The sequence below is a fragment of the Copadichromis virginalis genome, linkage group LG14, assembly GCF_057382275.1.
Source record: "Copadichromis virginalis isolate Kocher_CV1m ecotype Utaka linkage group LG14, C_Virginalis_male_GT1.1, whole genome shotgun sequence".
NCBI classification, from domain to species: Eukaryota; Metazoa; Chordata; class Actinopteri; order Cichliformes; family Cichlidae; genus Copadichromis; species Copadichromis virginalis.
The window spans coordinates 39,663,771-39,676,600 of NC_140631.1; the positions used below are offsets into that span (position 1 = coordinate 39,663,771).

A 12,830-nucleotide genomic window follows, 5' to 3' on the forward strand; every position below is an offset into this window, starting at 1 on the left:
TGCTAGGAAGCCGCGGGACCTTGTTAATCTCCCGTCGAAATACATTTAGCCTCAGTGATGACCTGAGACGGGCACTAATGCAGGATGGGAAATAAGTTTTACTTGACTGTTATGAAAGATGCTATTCCTCTGTTGTTTCCTGTTTATCTGTTGATTAGTTTATTAGGGGACAACAACTCGGGCAGCTGTTGCTGTGGAAACCAACGGGCCTCCTGTTAGACCTAATGAAGGACACGGCGGCTCCATTGATAACCACCGAGTCTGAGATGCCGAGACAGCGTTCACACGTATGACTGCTGAGATGAATAAAAATGAGATGACAAATTTATTGAAATTTACAAACAGCAAAAACATGAAGGTTGAAGTTACATCCATCCATCACACCTGTTTTTCCCTTTTTAAACTCACAATTACTTAGTAGAAAATGCTGTGAGTCGATGATGTGGTCTGAAAATACAACTTAACGAACAAATTACAAAAGTACATATACTTATGTATACATGTGTTAATATATACTGTCAGTATGTGTTGTAACAAAGTATGTACAAAGAAGAAGAGATGCAGGCTCGGGAAGTAAAAGACACATAAGATTAATGAAAAGAGAAAAAGGAAAGCAGTAACTGAATAAATTAAGGTTTCTTGGTGTTATTGGTCTGGAATCACGAGCAAAAGTCAGCCAAAAAGAATCAAAGCTGAACCCCTGGATGGCTCTGCAGGGTGTGAAACAGCAGAGGACACTGAGCTGCAAGTGGCTGAGAATGGATCAGATTACTGTAGTGGTTGTCTGGAGTGCCAATTGTATCTGAGCTGGAGGTTGCACATTAAAACCTCCCCCTGCTCCACCCCACAGCGATAGTGTCAGGAATTTGCGACCATGTAGGAACAAGTGGGCGACAGAACAGATCTTCCAACCCCAACGATAGCGCTTCTATGACTTAATCACTAAAACGAGCTGCCTTTTGATGTCAGCTGATTTGTCTCGTTGCTCTCGGTCGCTTTGACTCTGAAAGAGAACCAAAAAAATGGGAAAGAGAAATGAAGGGTAGGAAAATAAAGACAATAGAATCACATCAATGGAAACTATTTTTCAACTCTAGCCTGTTTTACCGAGCTCAGCAGAGTGACGGGTCCACTGGCAGCGTGTCTGGGGAGTCGGCTCCTCCATCACTACTGGAGGTCACTGCTATCTCTCCCAGACACATGTTAGTTCAATGCCCCATGTGCCTCTCTTTATCCTGTCTTTCTCTTCATCTCTGAATTAGCAGCTGCTCCTCAGTCCACTTGCCTCTGTCTGCCACCTGCCAGTTCTTATCTTTGCACTTCACCTTGCTGCTCTGCTTGTCCTCTTGCTGACTTCCACTTTTCATAGTTTCTGCAGTGATTCTTACTGCCCTTCCCGTCCCTGTTGTTGCCTTTGTGCAGAACCTAATTTCACCAGTGTGTCCTCCTGTTCATAAAGCAAGACTTTTAGGTCATCCAGACTCGAGGCCTGTTTCCTCGTATCCACTCTATATTCCTGCTCTTGCATCTCTTCAGGCACTGCTGCTTTCTAATGCTATACAATCTCTACAGTCACACTTCATTGACGCCGAGGCTGCCCACAGGTCTTTCTCACTGCTGTTCCTCAAATGAGATTACACTTGTGTCATTCAGTCTAACTATTATGGCTGAGTCATGCTCGAGTAAATATACAACAACAACCTCAACTAAGAATTATCAATTTTTGATTGATAATCAGTTGTTACCGACCTCCGCCTCTGGGGAACTACTTTCAATTCCAAGGAGACTGCACAGATCAGCTGGTGTGAGGCAACGTTTCTCCAAACAAGCCCAATCTGACTGACTGACTGCCGTCACTTTCATACAGATCGGTGAAGGTTTGCAAATGATAACAATGGATTGCATTTATATAGCGCTTTACAATTCCACTATTCATTCACACGCTGGTGGAGGCAGCTACAGTTGTAGCCACAGCTGCAGACTGACAGAAGCGAGGCTGCCATATCGCGCCATCGGCCCCTCACCAGTGGGCGGTAGGTGAAGTGTCTTGCCCAAGGACACAACGACCAAGACTGTCCGAGCCGGGGCTCGAACCGGCAACCTTGCGATCACAAGACGAACTGCCAACTCTCAGGTCAGGTCAGCTGACGTGTCACTGACGATGTCAGTCTAGACTTTAAATGGGATCCTTGTAGCTGCTCTAATCTTGTATTTTCAACATTATTTCTAAATAATATGGTACTTTGATAACTCTGCCAGTGAAATCTTGGAAAAATAAACTGAAGTTTTCAGTTTACACAAAATATATAAAATGATCTACAGGATGTTTGCAGATACAGTGAGAAAATGCTGCTGTTCTCTGTCATCCGTCCTTCACTGTATAATCGTGTTTTTCATGCTTGTCGGTGGAATCAGCAACATGATTTAAGATCTCCATATGAACCAGATGTTTTGTTTACATCAACAGAAATGACAGAAAAATCCAGGCAGAGAAAGACGGAATATCGAGCTTATGACCCTTACAAACTTATAATAAATCCCAGACTCGTGTTGCTATAACTAAGAAAAACACACACACTGGTCGAGCTGTCACTGCCGTCTGCGGTGGGCTGATTAGTGAATCGCTGTCACCACCGAGCTGTGACTGATAGCCCCCTGACAAATGGGCCTTTTCACCTCGACCACCGTTTGTTTTCGTTTTACGAAGGTACATAAACACTCAGACATCGTGGGTGTAATTTGTCTCGCTGCCAGCCCAAACTGCTCGGCTCCCCTTAGATCAACAGCCTGAAAAGGAGAGAAAAGACGCTTTTACCTCAGCCAGCAGACCAATGAGGAGGCTGGTTAACAGCCGTGTGAGAGAGAGAGACAGCTGTGAAAACTGAGACGAGAACAACTCTGCGTTATCCCACTGCTGCTGAAATATCACCAGGTATATTAGGTAGGTATATTCTGCTGCTTCTACTTTTACTTATCTAAATCCTGCTACCACTAACTGCTCAGTACCACTGAAACTGGAGTTATACTACTGTGATTATGCCACAGCAGAGGCGTAGGCTGTTTCATGGATGGATTTGCTTTCCCAAAATAACTACAAGTTGCAGCTTCTTAGCAGTAATAAGAAGCTGCAAGAGGAAACAATCAGCAGAGGAAACAATGAAACTGAATTTAATAAGATGTAATTGTATCCTGTTTGTTCCTTTTCTAATGCACAGCTCATATTCTGCCCACGCAGACATGTTTTCTTATTTTCATAGCTCTGATAATCTGTGTATTAGCTCGACATTCATCAACTCTCAGACCAACACGAGCTGCTTAGTTTCAGTTGGGGTGACTGAAGTAGACAAAAGAGACTGGAAATAAGAAAAAAGAGGAAATATTAAATTATAAAGCAACGATCAGAGCTGTAAACTAGCTGCCATCCAAACCATACAACTTAAAAAACACTTCCAAAACATTGTGCTAACCTGAAGACAAAAGGAAACATGGAGACATTCCCACTCTGTGACTGTGTTTCTAAACTATGGCACATGACGAGCATGAGCCGAAAACGATCACTTCATCAACCTGGCTGGAGAAACGTATCAAATGAGCTTCATGCAGCATGAGCGGGTTCGCACTGAGCAGCAGCTGGAGTGAGAACAGAGACTCTGCTCCCTGTCGTTGCACCTGTCCTTAATCAGGCCGATCGGTTCAACGGCTCCGAAGAATTGGTGCATTCACAGCGTGTGCTCTACTCTCTGCTAGACTGCACCGGCGAGCTCAACGTGTTATTTTGAAACAAGCTGAGCTGCTGTTTTATTGAACTGTGTCATGGTCTAAGTGAACTTTGATTATATTCTGTTTTTACGGGCAGCAGTGTGAAGGTTAGCGTCAGCTTGATGGAGGTTAAGCATGTGCAGTACGTCGTTAGGGCGCGTAGAGCTGCCGTTCCTATAGTCTACCAGCCTTTCCCTGAATTTCTTCTCTTCCCACTGTCATTATCTTAAAGGGAAAATCTGTTCAAGTTCAAATCTGTGGCAAACAAGAAACATGTAATGAGTAAAAAGGCCAACTGTATTAGATATATTCAGATTTATCTTATTTTTTCACAGAGCACAGAAAGTTAAGCAAGGGTGATGCAAATCATTCCCAACAAGAGGTACAAGTTAGAAAAAATTAGAAATGATTAGCTTAACCACTGGGTTTATACTGCAGTCGCATACCTGACGGTAAGCCTCCTCAGAGAGCCAGGCACACCCTCAGCTCCTCTAACGTTAGGCTTCGGTCTCGATCGCTGTCGCAGTACTGGGCGAACTTCTTAGCACAGCGTCGTGGCTTCAGTCTGCGCCGCAGGAACTGACGGAGGGGTCGAGCCTCACGCTCACTGAGCCACCCGTCGGAGTCCACGTCCAGCTGACTAAAGTGCCACTGCAGCACCACCTCTGGCCTAGAAGACTCTGCAGCATCAGCAGAGGCATTATCCAGAGAGGAGGAAGATGATGAAGGAGCCACAGAGGGTGGAGGGTTTGAAGTGGGCGAAGGAGCACTGGAAGGATCTGTGTTTGAGTCTCTGATGGAAAGAAGCGGCACAAAAACCCAAGAGATGAGACACTTTGCTGGTGTAAAGGACGCCACCTCATTCAGGTTCTTTTTTCAAATCACTTTTCACAGAAAACACATTTAAAGAAACAGTTCTGTGTGACAAAATAGTGAAAAACTTAAATTTGAAAGTCACTCAAACCTTAAAATCACTGTTAGCATCACAGAGAGCACGGAATAAGAGAAGGAGCAGCCGACATCTTCACACATCTGTACTCAGATTTGACAGTGTGTCTCAATGTTTACACACTGATCGTATAAAACCCAGCAGCACTATTCACAACGCTCCAGCAGAACTCAATAAACATCCCATTTCACAAGGACAAGGGAGCCTGCTGACAAACAGAATCACCAGATGGATTTCTCAGTTCCCTCTTATCAGTTATAAAGCAAGCTGAGCAACTGAAGCTTCAAATTTATGTCAGACACAAACCGCAAACAAGTCTGGAATGAATGAAACGGCAAAGCCAAAGTTATCGTGAAGAAATATGCTGGAGCTGAAAATCTGTGCATGTTTGGTGGAGAATAATAAAGTGGGTGAAGGATGGGACACAGATGCATGAAAAGCATGAACCTGAAGAAGTGAGCCAACAACATGTTTGTAAACTGAGACTGAGGAGCAGATGGAAAGAATGAGGTAAGTGCTGATTGGCAAACGCAGGAAAACAGATGGGAATATTCCGTTCTGTTCTTCCTGCAGGTTATCAGGTGCTTGATCAAATCTGCACTGTTCACCGATGTGTGAAACTGGTTTTCATTTTCAATTCTGCATACCATCTCAGCACTGCAACACACCGGAGGAATCGCTATCAGCTCCTGCTGTGCAACAGGTGGCACATTACACACCTGAGACGGAAGAATTTCTCTTGATTTAAAGCAGATCTACAGGTTTCACGTTGTACGAGCACGCAGGCACAGAGCGGACATAATGCAAATTTATGGTGCGAGTCTGAAGCCTGTTCCATTTCACAAAATCAAAACATATTTAAATAATACAAACACAGCCTGCTTAGTTCGTAGGGGTCTTCTAAACGGATGTCTGCTTATTGAGAAATGATTTTTATCTGAGATAACTGTGCCATCTACTGTTTCCACCGTATATTTCCTAAATCAGTGCCTGCTTACTCCAATATACTTGCACATTAGTCAGTTTTCTCTCTACAGAGAGGTATATTGAAATTTCAGGCACTAAGACAAACTTCCACATGTAGACACTTTGGGACTCTCAGAAACTCGACCTGCTACAGACATGTTGTTCATTTCTATTTAGAGATTCTGACATGAGAGTACGTGCAGATGATGAAAAAGTGAGTAAATAACAATTTCAGACACAGCCTGAGATGTTACTGTGAGTTTCACAGAAGATCATTAATCACTGCTGCACTCGTCACCCCCCTGCTGTCTACAGTATCCAGACTTACTGGTAGGGACTCTGACTCCCAGCATGCTGTGCTTCCACCTGCAGCGCTCTGACCAGACTCTGAAGGAACTTCTTCTTACGAGCTCCAGGACACCCTGTGAGATCAGAGTAAAGACTGTAACCTGAATGATATGAACATCATCGGCCTCCACATGACATCAGACACGTAACAAATGGCCTATATATAGTAAACAGGATGAGAAATTCACATCTGGGCAAACTGCTTTTCAGTTATTTTGGCTGAAAATGGAAAATGTGTGAGATGTTTACAGGATGCTTTAAATCTGTATATTTTTGTTTTTCCACCAATCAGAAACTTTCATATTTACCAGGCAGAGGTTTCTCCAGTGAGGCAGCCTCTGCCCTAGTGCAGTCCGGGATTTGATTCCTGTGAACACACACACACACACACACACACACACACACACACACACACACACACACACACACACACACACACACACACACACACACACACACACGATCATCACATATAAAGTCAACCAAATTGGAAAATGTGAAAAAAATAACATCAAAAAGGACTTAATGTAAAAAACAGGGTTTGGGTGGAATCACTGATCACATTTTCATGGAACTACACATTAAAATAAAAACTCTATATGGCTCATCTCACTTCATGATTTATTTTTAGCTTTTTATTGTTTATTAATGCGACGAAGCCCCAGCTGAGTATTGTGAGTGCTGTCATCTCGGTCCTTTGAAACCAGACTGAAACCAGCAGCTGAGACTGTAAACTCCTGGTTTACTGAGGTCACAGAGGGACTGAGCAGTAGAATTTGAATTAATAAATGCAAAATATGACTGGCACTTCTTTTCATGTACACAAATCTGATGCTTTGATTTGTTTTGTGTGCTAAAGGGGGAAACAGCTGTTTGATTTAATTGGCTGACAGTGATTTCTATTTACAGAATTACAAGTCCAACCACATAAAGTGCTTAGACATTAGATAGAAAAATTTTAAAAAACGCATTAGGCCTAAGGGAGTTTATTCTCACATCAGTGAACCAAAACCATCACAAGAAAACATCCACCAGTTCGCTCCCAGGAGTTTGAAAGCAGCTGTGCAGCAACAATGCTGATAAAGCCCCTCGAGAACAGGAAAGTCCGACCATAATTTATTCTGATTTGCTCTGTGTCTTTCCTTTAAGACAAATCCACCTAGGGAGCAGTGACAGTAATTGGTGTAAAATTATATGATTAACATGAAATGCTTCTGTGACTGCAAAACCAGTCAAATCTGACGACTGGAAGGGAGGACAGGGGATAAGAGGAGCGAAAAAAAAAGAAAAGACAGTAAAAGAGAAAGTTTTTAAAAGGAATAACAGTCAAGTTTCCAACACACTAATGAGCTAAATAACGAACAAACAGATTTCTTACCGTGCTGAGGTGCCTGGTCGTGGCCTCCCAGTGTCCACTCTGACACACCAGCAGTAACCTGTAGCAGTGTGGCACTGCACGGGGCTGTAACGCCCATCTGCAGTGCATTCTGGGATGAAACGCTCATCCTCCCGGGCTTGACGAGTCTGAGAGAGCAGAGACGCTCGCTCACGCTGACAAGTCTGAGGATTGTCTGCGCACACACACACACACACACACTCTATATCAAAACAATTCTCTATATATATATGTCTCTGTGTCATATATGAGAATACATATACATATATAAACATATACGACTCTTACCAGGAGGTCGTCTAAGTGAGCGGTTTCCTCGTGACTCAGAGTTCATCAGGATGGTCACCCAGAAAGGAGGCGCCGTCAGCTCTGAATGAGAATAAAACAGCTTTCAAATAAGATTTCAGAGTATTTCCCTTTTTCTTAGAGGTCGTTCAGCTGAATATCTGCTACAATAACACAACGTGACATGAAAAAAAACTGCATCCAGTTGTGTTATATTTATATTATATTATATTTATATAATATTATATTATATTATATTTCAAGTACACTAGGAGGAACACAGAGCTTTTCCCTTTATCAAAACATCCCCACTGTTTAACACCCAGGACTGACCCAAATATATCTTAACGTAAACCGAAAGCGAATTTTTGGGCCACAAAAGGGAACAAGCTGCAAACAGCCACTGACAGGTCATCGGTGTACAAGTCGACATTTGCTTTCTGTATCCCACAAACACACACATCCACTGTGTTACTCTAAACTCATGAGGACTTATCTCTGTAGCTGCTCAGTGCTTTTTATCTTCACCATGTTGTTTGCTTCTGAGTAATATTATGTGGGGTTTGTTTAATTCTTTAAGACCTACCATAGAACCAAGTCCGCCAGAGCTTATATTATATTTTTACATGCTGTGGAGCCATTTTTGGGAGCATTTCAAGTTGATATACATCAATACAACCATTATAGCCCAAATTTAAATAATATGTATGCATTAAGTGCATAGTAATTACATAAATTGCAAAAAAGTGCAATAAACTACAAAAAAATTTAAAATCATTTTTGTTTTTTTAACATATTTCTAGTTAGAGAAATTTAAGAGGCTTATCCCTCAAAACTGTAAATACAAAACAGTTGCACAAAATAGTTTCCCACCACAGGAAATTTATTTTAAGTATCTTCATAGTTTTATTTTTGAAATACACCAATTTTTATACACTGCAGGAAAAACGAAAATAAATATTATAATGAAGATTTGCAAAAAAGCAGCATATGCATCAAAATAAACTATTTCCAGCAGTGCAATATGAGTCCTAAGCATCCCAGAAACGACACAGAAAGTCATAAAGTCAAACATAACTTTTAAAAACACCAGTACAGGCTCATGAGGCCCTGATAGTAAAAAACTACATTTCCGCAAAATGACGTCACTTCCGGTTTCGGGCAGGACATGGCGGACATGTGACAGTTCGCGCTGATGGCTTTAAAGGGTTAAAGACCTTTTTCTCAAGAACCAGTGCCATGTTACATATTATATATTATATTATGTTAAATCTGATGCTGTGAAAAAGCAATGAGCAGCACTGTCACATTGTAGTTGTTATTAAAAAAGGAAAAGTTTGGAAAGTTAAAAATGTTAAGGAGGGTTGAAACAGAAAAGACTTGACCCTGGAACCTCTGCTGTATCGTCAGTGTGTTATATGGTTTTGTTTGTTTAAGATGAAGATGAAAAATGAAACAAATTAAAACCCATACATGTAAAATGATAATCAATTAATTTTTTACATTTGTTAGAAGATTCAATATATACCCCAGTTCCTAAAAAAAGTAATTTTCTGAGTCCTGTATGTGATGTATGTTTCAAGTTTTTCCACTTTACAAAACATGAAAATTAGCTTTCTGTTCCTCACTTACAGCTAATCTTTAATTGAAACTGACGTGCTGGTATATAAATGACATGTAGTGAGCTTCACAGTGGTTAGTCATAGCAGCTATGTTCTGCCCACGTATGCATTAAACTATCTTTAGTAGAAGAGGTTTTTATTTTCTCACCTGCAGGTTTTCTAGGGTCCAGCGTAGGTCCAGGTCCAACGTCTCCATCTGAAATAAAAGAAAACAGAGTGAATGGAAGAAGAAGAAGATGGGGGGATAGTTTGGACAGATGGAGGAAAGCATGTGAAAAAGCAGAGAAAGGAAATTATGAAATCGGGTATGTTCCACCTTGAGATTTATACAGCGAAGATGTCCATAAATATTAGTTACAATCTAAAAACTTAAAACACAAACACAATACAATAAATACTTTAAATTTAACAAGAAACTTAGAGGAAGTGCTACATTTCTACATGACACTGCAGAGCAGCTCAACAAACCTTTACCAAAAATCCTCAGTTGCATCTGTAAGGGGACAAAACTTTTATAAACCCATAAAGGCTCATGAAAACTACACTTATGCTGCCAGTATAAGATTTTGCAGCAGCACGTAGTAGAGTTATGTATGCCAGACTGGACAAGAGCATAAACCTGATGGGGACTGCTGCTTTAGAAAATCTGAATGTCAGAGTAAATGACCTTTAAATTAGAGCAGACCAAACCTGGCAACCTTTTCTGACTTGGAGTGGAATATCTCGGAGACGTTATGGAGCATTAGGTTTGTTTTCCTCTTGGGTGAGTTTTTTGGTACTATTTTTATGTTTTATAATGTAAAGAAGTAAAAAAGGACCCAAAAAAGAATGAGAGTAGAGGGAAAAATCAGACAAAGAGGCATTTTTACAGTCTTGGCATGTGAAGTGCTCTGTGAATTATTAAGTCCCTGCAGATGTGTCTGGCAGAGAAACAAGCAGCGTGTGATGCCAGGAAAAGGCAGAACGAAGGACAAATGAGAAACATACAGACACACATCTAACCTGTAGTGAATGAAACATATGAGTGTGTGCACACTGTGCTCCACAGTTATTTTAAAGCAAGGACAAAACTGCCTTTGTGCAATTTAAATAAAGCGTCTTCTTACCTTTGACTGGAGTTGCATCTGTATCGGTGATCTGAACGAGCTTGGTGAGGTGATCTGTTCAGAATAACAGGCACAGCTCAGAGTGGACAACAGACTAAAGTTCAACATTCGTTCTGAAGAATTAGAGGACTTCCACCTTTTCAGGCCTACACACAGCCTTGGCTGTTGTTTGCATGTATCCTCGAGTGCTGGTGTATCTGTATTTCTCTGACATCAACAGTGAAACTGAGCCATTGTTGTTACACTTGGAGCTGATAAATACCGAACAATCGCTACTTTTACTGAAATGCATGAAACCAGAAGACTTCACAACCAAGTCCACGCACAGACTGTTAGTGCTCTATTAGTGTAGACTATTTCCTGCTGTCTGATACATGTGAGAAACTGTCACTTATGTATGAAAAGAGCTTAAGAAAATTACTCCTTCATTCTCTGCTGCAGGTAGCAACATGTATGCTGGTAAAGTAGTCCATGCAAACAAAAATACTCGAGTTTCATTACAAAGTAAAGCCGTTTTAATAAAAGACATCAAAGAAAACCCTGAATACAGTAAATAAGGCAAATTAAATCAGTGCTTCCATACGTGACATGTGAGCTCACCAAAATACATCAAATACATGCATTAGAATAGCATTTTTTTAACATACATAAAAATGCTATTTTAAAGTCCTTCACAGTTAAGTTGTTTTGTTTTGGGGTTTTTGCCAACAATCTGTAATACTTTGAATAAAACATAACTGACCGGTGCAGTTGGGGATCACATGGAGGGCCGTGGTACCACTGACAGGTTTGCCATCAGGCGTGGAGCACCAGCAATATCCGGTCTGGTTGTGGCACTGTATGGGCATGAAGTGACCTTCGGGACCGCACGCAGGCACAAAAACTGCAGCTGCAGGACTACCACGGCTGCGGGCTCTGGCCTCAAGGCCCTGAGCTCGGGCCAGCTGGCATTTAGTCTGCAACGGATCTAAAACAGAGGAAATTAGTATCCATGTGTGCTGCTATAGATGGGAAGAGTGGAAATCATGAATCCTGATGACACAGATGTGCATACCGTTGCTCTGCCGACCAATAAAAAGTAGTCATTGTTAATTTAAGAAGAATGTCTCTATTGACTGAGTTGATTCACTTGGGAAGAACATTTTAAGCTGATTGAATGAAGGACAGGAGCACAGTGGTGTCCGTTTATTTATGCTCCCGGTTTAAGATTAAAACAGTCATTAAGAGCAGGCAGAGGTGGCAGGAAACTACAGCTGATTAATAACAGGCGTCTTTTTGTACTCGTGATATAAAGCAGCTCAAATTCAGATAGAAACATGAGAAAAGTTTATTTCAGTTCAGATTTTTTAAGCCAGTAAACTCACCACCAGAGCATCATGGGAAACATTAAGAACAGCTTGTGATGATGTCGCTGTAAAGCCCTGTACCTGCACAGTGTCCCCGTGGGACGTGGCGGAGCTGTGTGTTGATGCACTGTGCCCTCTGAAAGGCACACAGCGATTTATACAGCCTGCCATTGCTGCCACACACAGGTCTGTGGCGCCCCCTCTGGCAGTCCAGCACACAACCACGAGGCCACATGTTCTCTGTGATCAGGAAGGGCTGCAAACAGGAAACATTTAGAGTGTACGTTGATTGTCATGTCAGTTATAAACACACTATGAAGGGAAAAGACAGTAAAAAGAGGTTTTAAAGCTTCAACATGTCAGCCGTCTGTGAAGAGGTGGTGGTGGAATCCTGCTCACGGTTATAGTTTGTTCATATCCGTCTATGAGTTTTCAGTTTCTCTCTCCCGTGTCCTTGTATCTCATTTAAAAGTCTCTGTGCTTGGTGTTTTTCTGTCTTGTTACATCCTACTTTCTATTGATAGACTGTGTCTGGTGCATGTTTTAGCTTTACTTCTCTGTGTCATCTTATCCTGATTTAGTTCAGCTGTGTCCTCCAAGTGTGTCACCTCTCTCTGTGTATTTATAGTCGCTGTCTCCTTTTGGCAGATCGTCACGCTACAGCTGTGAAGGATAAAATGACCAGAACTTTGTCTGACTTGAAAGAGTGCTTAAAAGAAAACGAGTGAGAGAAAAGAGAATAAACGGCCTCACAAATGTGTCGGGAAAGGCCGTTACGGAGCGTGTCTTTCTCACACCTGCAGTTTTACCTGTAAACTGGCTCCAGCTTTGCAAACTGAGTGGATAAACTTTATTAATTGAGGGAGAATGGCAACTTTTATAGTTATTTATTCACCTTTCAGTCACTTTCATTTTAAACTGTGTAATTTTAAAACTGTATATTCTGTGTATTTATTATCTCAGTCTTATTGCCTGTTCTTATTGTTCTTATCTTTAACTGCTCTGTTGTATGTTAATTGCGCCTTGGGGATAAATAAAGTCTTTCCGATTCTT

The 12,830-nt window shown here is 41.5% G+C and overlaps 1 protein-coding gene across 1 annotated transcript in view; it reads right to left on the bottom strand.

Moving 5' to 3' along the window:
- Positions 1-301: 301 nt before the first annotated feature.
- The window catches only part of LOC146694637 (SPARC-related modular calcium-binding protein 1-like), a 31,046-nt gene continuing 18,517 nt past the window's right edge, over positions 302-12,830 (bottom strand). Inside the window, exons 2-11 of the mRNA XM_085430900.1 lie at positions 11,859-12,033; positions 11,174-11,398; positions 10,432-10,485; positions 9,474-9,521; positions 7,707-7,787; positions 7,401-7,593; positions 6,331-6,389; positions 6,003-6,096; positions 4,206-4,552; positions 302-1,003 (exon numbers count right to left, since the gene is read on the bottom strand). Coding sequence (XP_085287026.1) covers positions 4,222-4,552; positions 6,003-6,096; positions 6,331-6,389; positions 7,401-7,593; positions 7,707-7,787; positions 9,474-9,521; positions 10,432-10,485; positions 11,174-11,398; positions 11,859-12,033 — 1,260 coding nt within the window. The 3' untranslated portion in view covers positions 302-1,003; positions 4,206-4,221. The remainder of the gene's footprint in view (positions 1,004-4,205; positions 4,553-6,002; positions 6,097-6,330; positions 6,390-7,400; positions 7,594-7,706; positions 7,788-9,473; positions 9,522-10,431; positions 10,486-11,173; positions 11,399-11,858; positions 12,034-12,830) is intronic.